Here is a 17,902-nt window from a genome sequence, read left to right as displayed (position 1 = left end):
GTCCACCTGCCCTCCCCTTCTCTTCATTCCCTTTTCTTTCCTGGCCTCGCAGGGGAAACCTCATTAGCCGTTACGTTTTGCATAAAATATTCAAGACGCCTCCACCCCAAACCAAAAATCAGAAGAGCGCGCGGTGACAAGCCGAGAGAGAGGCGACGAGACCCCCCCCCCCTCTGTCCTCGTTCGACGGTGGCCACGGCCCCGCCGACCTGGACCCCGCACGCAGTGAACAACCTCGCGAAACGCCCGCCGCCTCGCGCTCCCCGCCGCCCTGGGCCCGCGCCTCGCCCTCCCGGGCTGCCGCTCTCTCGGCCGCGGCCCCGCAGCTCAGGCTGGGAGGAAAGCCGCCACCTACCCTCACCCTCGTTTAAAGAAAAGGAAGGGTGCGGGGGAAAGAGCGGCGGGAGCCTCGGGGTGGCTTTCCCTGCGCACGAAGCACTGGCGCACGCCATTCCCCGCTCTTTGTTGCGGTTCTCCGCCGCCTCTGGCCACGTGGCTCAGCCGAGGAACCCGGCCCGAGGGTTTACAGCCCGAGCCCCAGGCCCGAGGAGCGCTTGGAGGACGAGGGGATTGTCTTCGGGGAGACCAAGAGCTCGGGGCGGAGGCGGGGAGCGGGCCCTGGGTAGCGGAAAACAGAGAAGGGGAGGCGGCTGGGGAGCAAATACAAAAATAGAAATAATTTGGGGGGGACGCCCGCAGGGCTTTCGGGCCCGCTCTTTCCCCCCAATTCCGGCAGGTTCCCTTCGGCCTCCCGCGCCGGGGCGCCCCCTGCCGGTAGCTTTAGCAGCGGGCAGCGCGCAGAGGGCACGTGGGCGCCCGGAGGGCGCGGGGGGCGCTGAGGGGGCTCCCGGGCACACTCGGCACTGCGGGCACGGCCCCCTGGCGGCTGCGACGTAGTTATCTGGTGAGAGGCGCCTCGTCCCTCTGGTCCGGCGGGCTCACCGCAGTCTTGCTCAGCACCGCGGCTGAGTAGGGCAGGAAGCCGCTCTCCGAGCGCGGCGCCGCGGCGCTGCAGCCGAAGTCCGAGCCCCCGGCGGCCCCCGCGCCGCCGCCACCGCCCCCGCCGCCCCCGCCGCCGGCCCCCCGGGAGCCCAGGGCCGCGGCGGCGGCAGCGGCGGCCGCGGCGGCAGATTGACTGCTGTGGCAACTGAGGCACGAGCAGGGCGCGGAGCCGCCGCTGGGGGGCGCCCCAGCCGCCGCGGCCGAGGAGGCCGCAGCCGCCGCAGCTGCTGCCGCTGCGGCGGCGGAGGCCGCGCTGTTGAGCCCCGCGGCGGCCGCGGGCGTCTGGTAGAGGCCGGGGTGGCGGAAGCTGCAGAGCAGCTCGGGCCGCGAGTACGGGTGCGAGAGGGCGCGGAAGGTGTCCAGCGGGCGGATGGAAGTGGCGAAGGGCGAGGAGGCCGCGGCCGCCGCCCCGGAGGCCGCGGCGGCCGCGGCGGCAGCCGTGACGCCCACGTGCGGGTAGTAGTGCAGCGGCACGTGCGAGTGGAAGGGGTAGGGCAGGCTTCCGGTGGCGGCCGCGTGCGTCATCATGTAGGTGTAGAAGCTGGGGTCGGCCGGGTGCGGCCAGGACATGGCCAGGCGCTGCCGCTTATCCTTCATGCGCCGGTTCTGGAACCACACCTGCGGGGAGAGCCGCACCGCGGCCCGAGTCAGGCAGCGCCGCGCGCAGCCCGCGCCCGGGCCTCCCGCCCCTGGGCCTCGCACCGCCCTGGCCCGTCCCCCTCAGACCCGACCGGGCCCCAGCCCCCTGCCCTCCGGCCCGGACGGGCCGGGGACAGCGTGGGCCGCTGGCGCACCCCCTCAGCAAAGGGTCTCCTGCCCCGCGTCCCTCCTGCCCCGCTGCGGCCCTCGGGCCCCGGCTCCGGCTCCTCCGGCTGCGTTTCCCGGCCCCACGCAACCTGCCCCGTCCCTCCCGGCAGCCCGTCCCGCCTCCCCCCTAGACTGCGCGGGGCTCCGGCCGCGCCTGCGGAGGGCCCGGGCCGCAGCTGCTTTCAAGGGGCGCCGCGAGGCGTGGAGTCCTCGGGCTGCGAGAGCCTGCCGTGGGGCCGCGGGGCCGCGGGGCCGCGGGGCCGCGGCGCCGGCTCTGACACTGAAGGCACGGTTTTGTTGGAATCATCTGCCTCAGAGGAGTGGCGGGAATCACGTCCTCTTAAACTGGGAAGGGGCCTCTCCCCCTCCCAGCCTGGCCTCTGATGCAGACCTGGTCCCCTAAAAGGAGAGCCCGAGGAAGCCGAGGGAGAGTCCACACCCCCGCCCGTGGAGCTTCCCGCTTCCTTTCTCTGGAGCGCCGGGCCCTCCGTGAAGTGCTCAGCAAGGCGCCCAGCCTCCCGGCTCTCTCTCCCGGTCGTATAGTAAAATTAATCACCTAAAATATATAAATAAGGACAACTTCATTGCGTTGTCTCTCCAGGAGGTTGTCCTTTTCCCATTGCCCAGGAGAAAAATATTTAGGAAATACTTTTTTTAACCCAATCGGCTTTAAAAAATACAGTATCATTTTCTCCGTGCTGTAACGATTTATGTGGAAAATGAACCTCCAAGATCAAGAGCAAACGAAAAGTTCCACGTCTGGTTCGTACCAGAGGAACAAAGACCGGCCGGCTCAGCCGCCAAGGGGAGAGTGGAGCCAGGGGTGCACCTGGGCACGAGTGACCGTTTGGGGCTCGGCCCCGCCGTGCCGGGGCCTTCCCAGGTCAGCAGGCCGACCGACCCTGCGGATTCGGCGGCCGAGGAATAAATGTGCCAGTTCCTTTGGTGACTCCCTCGCGGGTTTTCAGGCCTCCACTAAATCTAGCCACCCAGAAAGGAGAAACAAAAATCAACCCCGACACCCCCAGGGAGGCTAGGACAGCGCGCGCCGGACTCGATACCTTGATGGTGGTTTCGGGCAGGTTGAGCGCAGCGGCCAGCTCGCAGCGGCGGGGCCGGGACACATAGTTCTCCCGGTAGAACTCCTTCTCCAGGCGCGCGATCTGTTCGCGGGTGAACGCCGTGCGGTAGCGCCGCACCTGATCCGCACCGGAGCCGGAGCTGCCCAGCGCCGCGCCCCCGCCGCCACCGCCTCCATGCAGGCTGCCGAGGCCGGAGCCCGACGAAGACGTCGTGGTGCCCGCGGCCGAGCCGCTCTCGCCGTACCCTGGCAAACAAACGGCCGGCAGCGCCTGAGTCACTGTGGGGCCGACATCCCCGAGCTGGGGCTGCGCGCGGGCCGGGGAAGCCGGGAGCGGAAGGCGAGGCGCCGCCTGAATTGATGGGATCTGTCATGCTTACAAATTGCTGCCGTTAATGGAATCAATAAAGTTTGGAGAGCACTTCATAACCAAATAATAAGAACTCAATTAGGGTGTTTTTTTAAAAAAAAAAAAAAAATTGGAAATTTTCAACTCTGGGAAAATTGGCCAAGGGGAAATGCCCGCATCTGGGCGCAGTTTGGGAAGCTCTGGGTTTGCCATGGTCTGGAGACCACCGGACAGCTTTCTGTACGGCCTCTAACCCTTCTTTGACAGTCTTTTGGGTTTGTTTAAAATTTTAAGATTCGAAAGCCAGCAGCCGCTCAAACCGGAACCATTAGGGGGTGGACCTTACTTTTCAACTCTTTTTCTCCCGCTGACCCAAGCGGGTCTCCCAGAGGCGCCCGGCGAGGCTCCCCCCGACTTACGCAGAATGCCCCCTCCAACTCGGCCTTGGGAGCTCAGAAGCAGAGGGGCCCAGAGCAGCTCCCCAGTGCACTCTTCCCCCAGCACGGCCCAGCGGCTGGCTGCGGGCCGGTCGACTCGCACCGGCTTTTAGAGCCGCGCGCAGAAACATTTTCTCGGACTCAGGAGCCAGGGCAGGCCCGTCAAGCGGGCCTGGAGTCCCAGGCCTCCGCCTCGGAGAGGCTGTAGGATCAGAGCCCCAGGGCATGGTCCCCCGCGGGCGTCCGGCCCTGGTTGAAGCCAGCTGGCTGCAGCTTACTGCGGGGGGTGGGAAAGGGGCGAAGTCACCTGGAAGGGCGCGCGGCGGCCCGGAGGAACCCGGAGGGTGGGAGCGGAGGGAGCGGCGCGGGGCGGCGCGGTTACCTTTGCCATTGTTTTCCTTAAGCGGCGCGGCGCCGAGGCCGCCGGGGGAGCGCAGCGCGGAGCAGCCCACCTCCACGTCGCTGCTCATGTCCGCCTCGGCGGCCGCCTCCGAATAATGGCCCGGCTTTTTGCGGCCCTCCGCGGCAGAGGCGATTTCGGAGGAGACGGTGCTTTCGCTGCCCGGGTGCTGCAGGTTGAACAAAGTGTCTATTTCGAATTTGCCCTTGGCAGGGAGATCTCCCAGAGCGCTGTGCAGGGGGGCGGACGGCAGGCGCGGGCTGAGACGAGCCGGGTGCTGCGAATTTTCCAGGGCCTCGAGGACAGCATTGCCAGCCGAGTCGGACAAATTGGAGAACCTCTTGCCGGCCGTGGGGCTGTGCAGCCCTCTCTCCATCAGAATCATCTCTTTTCTTATTCTTTCCATCATCTCAGCTTTCTAAAAAATGTCACAGTGGTCCGGCCGTCCCGTCCTAATGATGGGCTGCGCCTAGGGCTAATTCTCATTCAGCCCCAGCGAGCGCCTCTAAATATTATTATCTCTTTTGGAGGGAGGCGGAAAAATTGTGGAATGCCAGAGCGAGGGAATGACTGGTCAAAATGACCCATACATCCTTCCGAGCCCAAGATGTCATTCATCAAAAAGTAGCGCTCGCTCGTCATTAAGGTACGAATGACGCCGTTCGAATAATCATTTATTGTAACAGGTTTATAAGCAAATAAATACACGCTCCTGTCAGTGGGTAATGAAGGCGGCTTCGGAGCAGACAAATAGATCCAGGTAGGAGACTTGAAAAGACAAGAAGTGAGGAGGAAGGCTCCGGTCTTTTGCCGGCTCCGAGCCGGCTCTGCTCGCCCGGGGGTTTGGCCTCGGGGGTGAAATTGACAGTCTGATTAATAGAGCGCTCCGCGGCACATTTCCCCCTTCATTTAGGGGCATCATTACGCTCTCAGTTTGCTGGGTTGCCCCTTAGGTCCTAATCATGCAGCGCCTTCCTCATTTTTCCTCGGACACAGATACGTGTTAAATAATAGATAATGCTTTGATTTTTCCAGAGTAGATCTTCGGGAAGCTTTTTTTTTTTTTTTTTTAAACATTTACAATTGGGAGGGGGTGAGGGGTGGACAAGGGGGAGAATGTAGGAAGAGTTGCGTAAGGAGAAGACCTTTCGCTCCCGTCTGGGTTACTTATCTTTTGAATTTCAGAACCAAATATGTATTTTAACAAATAGAACGCCAACTTCTCCCCCCCCCCACTTCACCTCAGCCTGGCTGCTCCTTTCCGGAGAGAGAGAGACCGAGAGAGACCGAGAGAGAGAGAGAGAGAGAGAGAGAGAGAGAGAGAGAGAGAGAGAGAGAGAGAGAGAGAGAAATCGTGTAGACTTTTAAAGCAGTTTAGTGCTACGTGGCTGGGGAGGTGCGTTGAGCCCGCGCCTCCAAACGGAAATCATTAGGTCCTCTCTGATTTTTTAACACCGTTTGCAGAGTGAGTTCTGAACTTGAAGTCCCGGATTTTTTACTTTTATAATCTTGCTGATGGAAAGGCTTCTCGCCTACGGATTTTCCCTGGGGGAAATGAACTCTGCTGGACGATTTCATAGCAGAATTCGACAGCTAACTTTAAGCACAGTCGCGATTTACAGCGCCATATGGGCCGCCCCCAATCCACTCTTTACGTTGCCAGCTTTCCCCCTCCCTCCTCAAATCAAATTGTTTGTGGCTAAGTTGCCGGATTTCGAGGTCAAACAGGGGCAGGAAGAGAGCCTTTCCCCTACCTCCCGCTGTCCTCTCCTCCCCACTCAGCTCCCCTTTGCCCTCCCTCCACCGCCCCACCCCAGCCCCGTACCTGTGGCCCGGGCGTTCCCCGCGCGGGTTCCCGGCGCGGAGAGTCTCGGGCCAGCCTCGCTGCTGCTCCTCGCGGCCTGAGCTTGGCGGCTGAGCCTCTTGGCGATAACTTTGATGGTCATAATGACGCCGGTGGCAACCATTTTAACGAAGATCAATCTTTACTCAAGGCCCTTGCAGGTCTCCTCCCGCACTTGCGCCCCACCCTGCCCGGACCCCAAGTGCACTGTGCCGGTACCCCCGCCAGCAGCCCAAAGGGAGAGAGATCCAGGGCCACTCGCGGGGACAAGAGAGGATGGGGATGGGACACTGAGGTCGGCCTGCGAGCTTCCGAAGCAGCCGAGAGACCCTGGCAGTCTGGGCGCTGGGCGCGGGTCCTGCATCCCCGCCTCAGCACCAACCCATACCCCAACCCCGACCCCCCCTTTCCTCCCTGCCGCCACACCCAGCTGCACATCGGGGTGTGTGAGGGGCAAATCCGGGATCTATTTGTCCATCTCTCTGTTGGCGCTTTCCTTTTAACCTTGGACCCGTTGGGGGCGCGTCAGGAATGTAAGGGGAGGCGAGGTGTGAAGTATATTTATATACATTTATATACGTAGTCAATGCCAAAAGTTTCTCTCCCTTTCCCCTCGGCGCCAACTTATTTCAACAACGCTAGCTTTGCTTAGAAAATCAATTCCACCTCTTTAAGGTAGTAAATGGAGTTCTCCCCCAAGGTGAGAAGTGGAAAGCTGGATAGGCACGCTGTGGCTGGGGAGTGAGGGGGTGGGGGGCGCGGAGTGGGCTTCGGGGTATCCAGAGGACTTGACTCGGAGTCCACCTCCGCCCCCGCCCCAGAGGCCGCCCAACTCAGAGCACTGCAGTCCCTTTCCCAGCCGGCTTTCCGGCCCTTCGCGCGGAGAGAGCTCAGCCTCGCCGAAGCCCCCACCTCTCCTCCCCGCTGCACAGTCCCCGCGTCCAGCTCCACCACTCCCGCAGGCCGCGCTCAGCGAAGGCGGGTCGCCGCCCAGGAACCTGGAAGGGGCACCCCCGCCCCGTCCCACTTGCTTTGGGGACTGAATGGGACACCTCGGTCCAGGCTCGGATTTGTGGTTGGGGCCGGAGACCAGGCCCTGGCGGGGGGTGGGTTCAGGCGGAGGCGCGACCTGGGCGGAAGTCGCGGATGCCTTTATTGCTGTCGTTTGGCGCCCCCATCTGTTTTCCTCGAGGTTTTGGCGGCTGTGAGCAGCTTTCAATCGCAGAAGCCGCCGCTGAGGGCTGGGGTGGGTACAGCGACCCTTCTTCCTTCACCCAGCCAGGAGGTCCCCCACTTCCTCCCTTCCTCTGGGACCCCTCGCCTCTGGTCTCAATGTCTGCGCCAAACCGCACCTCGGTCTGTTGAAAAGGGAAAACGTTTCTCAGGCACACCTTCATTCATTAAGGTTTTGAAAACTATATCGCACCTTTTAAATAATACTAATATTTTGTGTTCTAGCATGTTTATTATGAAAAGTACATGTCAGGGAAACTGCTCACAGCACAAGGCACCTATTCTTTTTCACTAAACTGCGTTTAGCAGACAATGTTTCATAGGGGGCAGTGAAGATTCCATTACAATATTTAATGCCCCTTCATTTATTTAGATTCCACACCTACTACTGGTAGTAATATTGGTTAACATATATAGCGTTTACTCAGAAATTACAAGTGCTTTTTACATATATATCCCCTCCAAAGCTCACAACTGTACTATTATCCCTTTCTCAAAGATGAGAAATCTTCCACACAGAGAGGTTGGAGGTTTGCTTCTGATGTAAACTTATCTTTGATAAAAATCCACAAGTTATAAAGTATTTAAAAGCGTTGGGCAGCATTTTTGGTTGGGTTTCTCATTTTGTATATATCTCCTTTAAATTCAGGCCTACCTCAAAAACATTGAGCCTATGTAGGGTAGTGAGAAGATTAACACAGTTCTGTTGGTATTTATTAATGAAATGCCCAAACCGTGCACATCTCCCAGAAAGTCCACGCTGAAACTGGGAAAGATCTTGTCAAATGTCTCTGCTTTTTTTAGACATTGCTTTTGGGCCATCAAGGCCTCTTACCTACTACCAAGGTACAGGACTCAATAAAATAAGGATCCACCCCCATGTCTCCGTGGTTTGACAGAAATTTTTAATATGCATTGAGGGTGAGGGTGAGGAAAGGACTTTCTCCAAATGGACTGAAAAGTAACTTTTGTTCAAAACGAGGAATTACATGAAAGAGGCCTAATTTGGGGCGAAGATAGGCCTTCAGACTAAATATTTGTTTCTTGAGGAGGGGCGGGTTCTCCACTTTTGGTAGACTGAAGATAATAAAAATTAGTCCGTGCTGCCCGAGAAGAGGGGAGGGGCAGCTCATCCACCCGGCCTGGCTCCCAGCTTCCGTGTGAAAGGGTCCCGGACCCTGGGGCCAAAATCCCGGGGGGCAGGCGCCGCCTTGGGTTGCAAGGCTGGAGGACTGGGTCGGCTGGATGGGATGACACAGCTGGATGACTAGAGCCTGGACTGCGAACCATGGGCACATTTTCTTTAGGCTAAGTGAGGTCCCCACGGCTTGGAGGTTTCGGTTTATAAGGGAGGACGCTGGTTTGGGGTCCAGGCTAGACTCCTTACTGGCAACTTCTTGCTGCCATTCCTCTCAAGCCAGCCTCGAGCTCTCTGCCTCTCCCAAGTCTCTCTGGCTGCTTCTATTTCTCCTTCCCTTTCCCCCTTCCGTCCCGCACCCCACCAGGAAAGGCCGTGGGTGAAGGATGGAGGGGTACTTTCTCCGTGAGCTCTGGGGCTACCCAGGCACGCTGCCTGCCTGAAGCTTGTGCGCCCTGAGACGCGACAGGAAAACTTGCAGGGACATCTAGCGCCAGGCCTGGGGAACTGCGCGCCGCACATCTGGGAAGCTAAGCCTGACCGCTCGCCCCTTCTCCACGCTCCCTGCGCCCCCCACTCCACCCCACCCCGCGCTCCTTGGAGGCCAGGCTTTTCCCTAACCTTCCTCGGGAGGCTCTGCAGGTGACCACACCGAGATTCCCCGCAGAGACAGCGGAGTGGGGGGAGGGGAGAGAGAGAAAGAGAGAGAGAGGTTAACAATAATATTGCTAGTCAAGTGTATTCCGAAGACAATCTCACACCTTTGAGATGTGGGCAAAAATTTTGCCGAAGGAACAGGTAACCCGGGTCCCCGGTTCTGGGCCCAGCCTCCGGCGCCCCCTCCTAGGTGAGATTAGAGCTTCTCTGAGAGGGAAAACTGTGTCTAGTTCCCGCCAGGAATAGAGGAGTTCTCTCCATCCCCAACAAGGGCTCACTGCCTTGAGGGGGGCAAACTTGGTTTCGCCAAATAACGCTTCGGGTTCGTAGAGGGTTTTCTTTGTTGCAATCAATTTACATTTAATAAAGTCGAATTCTCTTGTTAAATCCAAATGGAATACGTCTAGACCTTAAAAGTACTCAACTCAGGATTCCACTGTCTGGCTTCTGCCCTTCTTCATCTTGGCTTGTTGTTTGTTTGTTTGTTTAATCCTTTGGATATTTCCAGCCTGAGTGAAACTGGGTATTGTCTGCAGAGGGCTGATTAGTCCCAGAGTTGTCAGGGCACAGACTTGGGTAAGAACACTGTCCAGCCATATGCACTGGATTTAAGACTTTACTTTGGAATTAAGACTCTATTTCTACACTGAATTTTTGGCTTCTTGCAAGTTAATTAGGAGGGTGTCCTGGATAACACTTTCAAAGGAGTTCCCAGGACCCCACTCTGATACGACTTGGTAATTGTTGTCCTGGCCCTAATGATCACTGATTATGTGGTTAATTGAGCTCACTGCTGCCTTGGCAAGCAGAGGAACTTACCTTCTTCAATAAATCTAAATCGCAGCCTGCACCTACCTGCTCTCCACCCCATGACAGGGACATGATTTGAAAGATCATCTACAAGGAGGAAAAGGGAGTGTGACTTTCAGAAGATGACTGATTCCCAAAAAGGGTGCTTGTGGAGGGAAAGGAGGAAGGGTAGTAAGTAATGAGAGAAAAGGGCAGAGCTGATCTGATTACCTCTCTCCCTGGCAGAGTGGGACTTTAGACAATGAAGGGCTATACGGAGTTCCTCACCAAAATTAGGAAAGGTGGCAAAACTGGTTTCACTGAATAACACATCAGTGTTTGGAGACATTTATGGCCACAAAAGATTTTCATTTAGCATAGACTATTTCTGTGGTTAAAGCCCCAAACTAATACACGCACACACACACACGGTCTGTGCTCCTGGCCAGTTTAAGAAAATTATTTCTATTAAGTTTAAACCTGAAATCAGCTCAAACATAGAGTATACAAGCTAAATGAAATGTTTCTGCAAATTCAGCCTCAAAATTCCTTGCCTAACTACCACCCCCGCTTGTAAACTCTGAGTCTTATTGGTTCATAAAAAGAGCAGCCCTGACTTTGCCTGCTACTCAACCACAGCCCTATAATCCAATAGCAGCGGCTGACCTGGGGTGCTGGGTTTAGGGGCCCTCATAGGGTCCAGTCACAGCCTCTTTCCTAAGGGGCATTCTCTCTCCTAGGATGTAGGACTACCCTGGAAGCAGGTTCAGTAGCAGGATAGCAAGAGGCAATGCTCTTTATTGTCCAAAGTCTCCCTGGTCTCTGAACACTCTTGAGGTTAGGCAGAGAAATCCCAAGTCCTACCAGAGTCCCATAGGGCAATTGGAGGCAGGACTGCCATTGAGCAGCATCTTTCAACCAGGGCATTAATTCACTTTTCTCCTAGTCCTGCAGAAATTAATTTGCTGCATAGATAATTAAGCCAAAAGTGAAGTGCTGTCTGAAAACAGTGAAACTTGACAAGCTCTTCTCTCCTATTTTAATTTCACTTTCTTCATTTTTTAGCATATAATCAGTTTTTTAAAAGTACTTATTAGGTAGAAAATCACACAGATGTCCCAGGATACAAAATCACAGGGATATTTAGTTTTAAGAAACTGAAAGTTCATTAGTTCCAATTATGTCTTAGAAATATTTCAACGAATTTGTTTTTTGAGGTCACAGAAAAAAAATTTCAAAGTGTCTTTGTTTTCCCTCTCTGAGAAAAAAAGAAAGGGAGACAAAGGAAAAGTAAGAGCATTTCAGAGTAGCATCCCATGATGGGATTGGTACCAAAAGTGTTAGGTAGAGAGAACCAACCCAGCCACACTCTTCTAAAAAGTCAGTAACTCTGTCACCTAACCCTGACTGGTGTTTCTTTAATGCCGATGCAGCTTCTGTTGCTAACTTTTACCTCCTCTCAAGTAGCCAGAATTGTTTTCATCAGCAAATTCCTATTCCCTGTGATTTTCTGCGAAGGCTTAGGAACTCCTCCTGTCTCAATTTGATCATGAACATGTCTAGGACTTCAAAAAGGTCAAATTCTCCCGCTTTTCCTTTCCAGTGCCCCTCTCATAACTTTCCCCTTTATTTGAGCCTTTTATGGTTACTGGGTTTTGCGTGTCAACACTCCCAACACCAGCAGCCCACCCTGCAATGCCAGGCCAGGCCCAGGAGGGCTCTTTTACTCTGCCCCAGTAAAAGGCCCAGGCTCCTTTATTCTGCCCCATCCAGATTCTGTCTTGGACCCAGGAACAGCGGGTCTAGGTGACAAGCTGGCCTCACCAATCACAGGCTCAGGGGAGTGATTTTCTTGGAGAAGGGCTGGCCTGGGGTGTTGATACTACCAACACAAATGGGCTCCTACACGCACCCCAGAACCCCCAGTGGAACCTTAGATCCACCACAAGGCTCACACCAGCTCCCTATTAATGACTGAGATGGAGGATAGTGGACTGGGGCTCAGTGGCTGAGGAATGGCACAAAGGGATGAACAGGGTGTCAGGGCTGTGATCCCTGACACCCGGGCCGGGGCTGTCGTCAGCCCACTCTAACTCCTCCAACCCCTCGAGTCAGAACCAGTTGCTCTGGGCTGCTTCTATCACCAGCCCCAACTTTGCTTGCTGGGATGGGGGGAGACCGCCCTCTTATTAATTTGTCTCTCTCTCTGGTCTCTGCAGTTGGCAGCTTGGAAAAGAAAGCGAAACAAAGGTTCCTGGGAAAGTAAAGTTTTCAATTAATTGGTGTGAGTGACGGGCGGGGGTGGGTGGTGGCGGCAGAATGCAAGAGACCAGTCGGCTGCAGGCGAGGCGCTTAACTCTTGCGCCGGGCGGCGAAATGGCTTTCGCCAGAGCCCTCAAGTGAGTTTTTCTACGCGCCCGGGGAGGCTGCGCCAGGCCTGGGGAGCCCAGCTCGGGAGACGACTCCCGGCTGGCCCGAGGGCAGAGGCGGCGAGAGTGGACCAGGCATCGGGCTTTCCTCGCCCGGGCAGACCATCAGGTTCCCGCGCCGAGTCCTGTCGTCTGCTTGACTTATCTGTAAGTCTCTGAGCCTGGCCCCAAGGGCGCTCTGGGAGAATTTTCCAGGAGGGCAACGTGTGTATAAGCAGGGGTTGCTCCAATAGGTCTTAATTCGGAGGATCCCCTGAGATAACACGCGTGAAATGCCCTTGCCCCCGCAGCAAGGTACTGCAGATGAGCTCCCTCGGGTTTAGGGTCTAGGTCAGCTAATGCGAACGGTTAGGCAACGGGGTGAAAATTCGGTCTGTTTTCACATCATTCTGACCATCCCTGTCGTTCGCCTTCATTTAGTTGTGCAGCTCAGGGAGCCACAGAGAGGTGGCAAAAACAGCCTTGGCGGAGACCAGGCGCAGGCCTCAGCGCCCGCTTCAGTCGCAAACAGGGCCTGGGATGGTTGGTCGCGCAATCAGCTCGTGGGGGTGGCTGCGGCGCAAACGCCAAGGGTCCCGGGTAGGGCGGGAAGAAGAGGTGGGCTGCTCGAGGGGCTGGGGGGGGTGGGGGCCGGGGTGGGTGGGTCCAGAGGGGCGCGGGCCAGGAGCCAGGCTCTCCCGCGCCCCCACCCCCACGTGGCCCCGCGCAGCCAATGGCGCGGCCCCGAGCAGGAGCCCTCGGGGAGGGAGGCGGCCCCCCGACCGGCCCAGGCCCCCTCCCAACCTGAACTTCGTTTTTATAAACGTCCCGCGATGAGCTAACCTGTTGGAGGGCGGGCAGGCCGGCGGGAGGCGGGAGGCTTGCAGCGGGAGAGAGGGCGAGAGGAAGAGGGCGGGAGCGCGAGAACGAGAGAGAAAGGAGAGGAGGGCGGAGGCGCGCTGCGCCATGGTGTCCTGCGCGGGGCCGGGGCCGGGGCCGGGGCCGGGCCGGGCCGGGCCATGAGCCGCGCCGGGAGCTGGGACATGGACGGGCTGCGGGCGGACGGCGGGGCCGCCGGCGCGGCCCCGGCCTCCTCCACCTCCTCGTCCGTGGCGGCGGCGCCCGGCCAGTGTCGCGGCTTCCTCTCGGCGCCCGTGTTCGCCGGGACGCACTCGGGGCGCGCGGCGGCGGCGGCCGCGGCGGCCGCGGCGGCGGCGGCGGCGGCCTCGGGTTTCGCGTACCCCGGGAGCTCCGAGCGCGCGGGCTCCGCCTCGTCGTCGTCATCCTCGGCTGTGGTCTCAGCGCGCCCGGAGGCTCCCTCTGCCAAAGAGTGCCCTGCGCCCGGGGCGGCCGCTGCAGCGCCCCCGGGCGCCCCGGCTCTGGGCTACGGCTACCACTTCGGCAACGGCTACTACAGCTGCCGCATGTCGCACGGGATGGGCTTACAGCAGAACGCTCTCAAGTCGTCGCCGCACTCCTCGCTGGGCGGATTCCCGGTGGAGAAGTACATGGACGTGTCGGGCCTGGCGAGCAGCAGCGTACCGGCCAACGAGGTGCCGGCGCGAGCCAAGGAGGTGTCCTTCTACCAGGGCTACACGAGCCCCTACCAGCACGTGCCTGGCTACATCGACATGGTGTCCACCTTCGGCTCCGGGGAGCCCAGGCACGAGGCGTACATCTCTATGGAGGGCTACCAGTCCTGGACGCTGGCCAACGGGTGGAACAGCCAGGTGTACTGCGCCAAGGACCAGCCGCAGGGCTCCCACTTTTGGAAATCTTCCTTTCCAGGTAGGGACGTTGGGTGGGGAAAGGCGGGGGACAGGAGGGAGGGAACGAAAGGGAAAAAGGACTTGGAGTGAGTGCCCCTGCCTGGGAGTGGGCGCCTGTCCTCCTCGTTCAACCGGGGTCAACCCAGTGGAACGGTTCCTCCAGTTAGTGTGAAATCTGGAAAACTCCCCCTTCGACTTAAACTGCCTCTCTCACAACCCTTTCCTTTTTGCATACGGGTACAGGCCTGTTTTTCTCCTAAAGCTGAAGGTCTTTGCATGATGCCCTGCTCAGTCGGGCCTTAGTTACTCCCCCCCAAAGAGGTGTCACAGAGTTGGGCCCTACTCTTCAAGGACATGAATGGCCCAGAGTAACCACTAAAGCTCACAAGTTTCAAACACAGGAACACAAGAAATCAAAATAAAACAGCCTGCATTTTTTAAAAAGTCTGTGTATGGTTTGTCTGTGCACAACTGGTATTTGCAAAAACTGTCCTTACGAGCTTCCCCAATGGCCACACCATAAAAGAAAATCGCAGGCTTGTTAAGATGCCGGTTTGAGAAACCATGATGATCCATCAACAAGGCCTTCACTTTGAAGTGTAAATAATCTTTCTTTACTAACATGTAAATAATATCTGTGTAAATAATAATAAAATGTAAACAGCCTGGCTTTCCTTAGTCCCTGTGGCCCCTCCAAACATACACACACACAGCTGGGTGCTCCAGATATTCTGGTCTAATCCCCCCCCCTTTTTTTTTAATACCAGGGGATGTGGCTCTAAATCAGCCAGACATGTGTGTCTACCGACGTGGGAGGAAGAAGAGGGTGCCCTACACCAAACTGCAGCTCAAAGAACTGGAGAACGAATATGCCATTAACAAGTTCATTAACAAGGACAAGCGGCGGCGGATCTCGGCTGCCACGAACCTATCCGAAAGACAAGTGACCATTTGGTTTCAGAACCGGAGAGTGAAAGACAAGAAAATCGTCTCCAAGCTCAAAGATACTGTTTCCTGATGTGGGCCAGATTGGCCACAGAGCGTTTAAATGCTTTCCGTTGTCTCCAAAGACCTTTGGAAAGACTTGAATATGTATTTAATTCCCCCCATCCCCTGCCAGTAATGGCACATTTTGTGAATTGTTTTTCTCTCTTCCCCTTATCTGGCTCTAAAACTTTTTGCTACCCAACCTGACTTTGTAGTTCTGTTTCTTACTTGTTTATTATTGATTTTGTTCTTTTCTAGGTTTATTTTTTTATGACGTTTTTAATGTTCTGTTTCTCCCTCCAGGCCAGTATAAAGGACTTGAAGTATTTTTTAATACCCCCACACACAATGAATTTCAGAAGTGCCATTCTGACGTTAGGGTTGTTGTTGTTTTTTTAATCACTTTATATGCCTGTTTCCAGCACTGATTATCTTCATAATCCATTAGGGCAAAAAGTTTGCAGTCATTCATATCCTGTGATTGGGTAATTGAATCATTACCTCTCAGCAGTTGCCCTGAGGCGAGTGAAAACAGCTCTGGGCGGCAGCGCTCAAGGGTCACTGGGAACGTCTAAAAACAGGAGGCTGGAGGTACTGTGATGGCTTTAAAAGCAGCTACCTTATTAAATAGGGTTTGTATTGATATTGGAATGAAGACAATCTTTCCAACTTCGGGTCTTTCACTTGCTGTTGTAGTTGTATGTGTTTAATACACCTTGTAGACTTGTGGTTTTATAATCTTTAATTTGAAAATAATGTGTCCTCATGGATTCCTTCATTACCCCAGCTCTGGATGCAAATATTTAAATGGCTGTAATTGTCAGAGGTATCCGTGGATGGTATAAATGCACCCCCTCTCCTTGGCCTCCAGTCTAGGGGACTAGAATTGAGGCCATCTCCTCCATCCCCGGAAAAGGGCTGAATCAATGTGGCCATGGGTGGGAACTTTTATCCAGAACCCAATGAAGAACTTGACTGTCTGAACAAACATATTGGGCCTCTCTCAGAGCTATAAAACATCTAACAAATGCAAAAATTGTGAAGCTCTAAGGTCCAAGAAGAAAAAAAAAAAATGTTTCTGAAAGTGATAACTACTTTTAAAGTGCTACATATTTATATGACAGAGATTATTTTTGTAGATGAAATGCCTGTGAGCTGGGATACATGAGCAGTGCTTCAGGCATTTAAAAATCACTTTTTACTCCTAGGGAGATGCAAATAAACAGAGCTCTCTTATTTCCTCTGAGTCTTTATACATTTGTTTTCTTTTCCGAGCTTGTGTTGCCTCTAGAAACTGTTCTTATTTATTATAAAAATCTTGTTATCCAAAACACTATGATGTTCCCTATGGATGAAGAAACCACCACCATTTCTGGTCTCCGACACCTCCAGGTTCTCCACGTCTGCCGCCCCTCCCCACTTTCCCCATGGCTTTAACATAAATAGTGATGTCTTTAAATGAGGATCTACCTTGTGTCTAAAATGATATTTTTTTACCAGACCACCTCAAAAACATCTCCAATAAAATTTTACTTCTCTTTCAATATTATCAATTTATTCAAACCGTTTTTATTTCTCAAGTCAATATGTACGTGCCCGGTTACAGAAAAGCGTGCTCACGTGGAGGTTTTCTTGTTAGAAAGGCTGTTATAAATATCTACTCTAGGAAGGTCTTGAAATTAGACACATCCATATTTGGCAACTGAAAAAGAAACATTTCAGCTCCCGCCTGGTCGCCTTCTCCCGGCAACCTGCACACAGCGGTTGAAGGCTGAAACCATAATTATGAGCCCTAACCCTCTGCGTGCACCTTTCAGGCGCTAAGAGCCTTCTTTTTGCCTCCCACGGAAATGGCCGTCTAGGAGCGGGCGCCTCTTCGTTGTTAGCACCCAGGCACCACCAAGTTCAGTGGCTGCTAGCTTTTTGGAAGGCGAGCTCAGCGCAGACGCTGAGAACCGCACCCAGCACGCAGCCTCTCCTGTGGGAGGCTCCTCGGGTCTGCGGGGAGCGCGGAGATCCCAGGTTCGAAGCTACTTTCGTTTTCTCTGTCCCGGCTCGATTTCTCTCACGTCTTCCAACTGATTGCGGGTCTGTCAACTTCTTTTTAATAATGAGTGACACAGACACACACACACACACACACACAGAGAAACTGAGGGAGGAGAGGGAGCAGCAGAAGGGACCACGATTCACTCTCTGGAGAAGAAAGAGCCCCTGGAAACGGGGCCACGCCACCCCCGGCCTTCCACTGTGGGAGGAATGACTAACATCTCGTTTTCCGCACAAGACGCGTTTTCCTCCGAAACGGGCCTGTTTCCCTTCTTCTCCGCCGTCGCCCCCACCCCACCCCTTCCTCCCCGCAGCTCCGGGCGCCGGGCCGCGCTCCACCGCCCGGGGCGTCCCTCGGGCTCCCCGCGAGGAGACGGGGACCGCCCCGAGGTTCCCTTTCATCCGTAGGGTGCCCGTCCGCTCCCCTCCGCCCAAGAGAAATGGGAAGTTTGCTGAAGATTAAAACTGCGCTCAAACGCTCTCCCGGCGGGATCTGAATTGACGGCTAAATCAATAACAGATGAAGAGCTGGTTATTTATATGAATTCCTTTTATAACCCCAAGCGAGGCGGGAGGGGAGGAACCGGCCGGTGGGCTCGGAGCAGGAAAGGAGGCCCGCGGGAAGCCGCGAGGCGCTGGGCCCTTCGGGGAGAGGCCTCTCCTTCGGGCGGAGGCTGAGGCCCCAGGGAGAGCGCCTCCGGGCCCCGGCGGGTTTCCAGCGCCGCCGGCCGGGGAGCCAGGCCCGCGCTGCTGCGCGCGACTCAAGGGCGAAGGAGGCGAAGGGGCCGGGACCCACCGCCAGACAAAGGGGCGGCCGCGCCGCTTCCCCGCGCCTGGCAGCCCGCTGAGTCCCTCCGGCCCCGCCGTCCGGGCCGGCCCTGCCGCCGCCTCGGGCTTTCCGCGACTCGCGGCGGCGCCCGGCAGCGGGCTGTGACCGCCGGGGCTGGAGACCC

At 56.1% G+C, this 17,902-nt stretch overlaps 2 protein-coding genes across 3 annotated transcripts in view; one reads left to right on the top strand and one right to left on the bottom strand.

Moving 5' to 3' along the window:
• EVX2 (even-skipped homeobox 2) overlaps positions 1–5,990 on the bottom strand; it is a 7,234-nt gene extending 1,244 nt beyond the window's left edge. Inside the window, exons 1-4 of one of the 2 annotated variants that reach the window (XM_081143094.1) lie at positions 5,902–5,990; positions 4,059–4,924; positions 2,871–3,136; positions 1–1,620 (exon numbers count right to left, since the gene is read on the bottom strand). The exon at positions 1–1,620 is cut by the window's left edge and continues 1,244 nt beyond it. In XM_081143094.1, the coding sequence (XP_080999220.1) occupies positions 898–1,620; positions 2,871–3,136; positions 4,059–4,485 (1,416 nt within the window). In that variant the 5' untranslated portion in view covers positions 4,486–4,924; positions 5,902–5,990 and the 3' untranslated portion in view covers positions 1–897. Of the gene's footprint in view, positions 1,621–2,870; positions 3,137–4,058; positions 5,840–5,901 lie in introns of those variants that run through there. The other variant, XM_081143093.1, reaches the window with a different exon arrangement.
• Positions 5,991–12,852: 6,862 nt separating this feature from the next.
• On the top strand, positions 12,853–16,449 carry HOXD13 (homeobox D13). The gene is made up of 2 exons (XM_081141840.1): positions 12,853–13,932; positions 14,681–16,449. The coding sequence occupies exons 1-2, from the start codon at positions 13,164–13,166 to the stop codon at positions 14,929–14,931; spliced, it is 1,020 nt and encodes a 339-aa protein (XP_080997966.1). The 5' UTR covers positions 12,853–13,163; the 3' UTR covers positions 14,932–16,449.
• Positions 16,450–17,902: the final 1,453 nt, after the last annotated feature.

The sequence above is a fragment of the Miniopterus schreibersii genome (genome assembly GCF_964146895.1).
Source record: "Miniopterus schreibersii genome assembly, chromosome: 7".
NCBI lineage: Eukaryota > Metazoa > Chordata > Mammalia > Chiroptera > Miniopteridae > Miniopterus > Miniopterus schreibersii.
Note: the sequence above shows the minus strand (reverse complement) of the source record. Positions and strands in the feature narration are given on the sequence as shown.

Coding starts and splice junctions, on each gene's coding strand:
- HOXD13 (XM_081141840.1), top strand. CDS start 13,164: ATGAGCCGCGCCGGGAGCTGGGACATGGACGGGCTGCGGGCGGACGGC. Junction 13,933..14,680: donor TTGGAAATCTTCCTTTCCAG/GTAGGGACGTTG, acceptor TTTTAATACCAG/GGGATGTGGCTCTAAATCAG.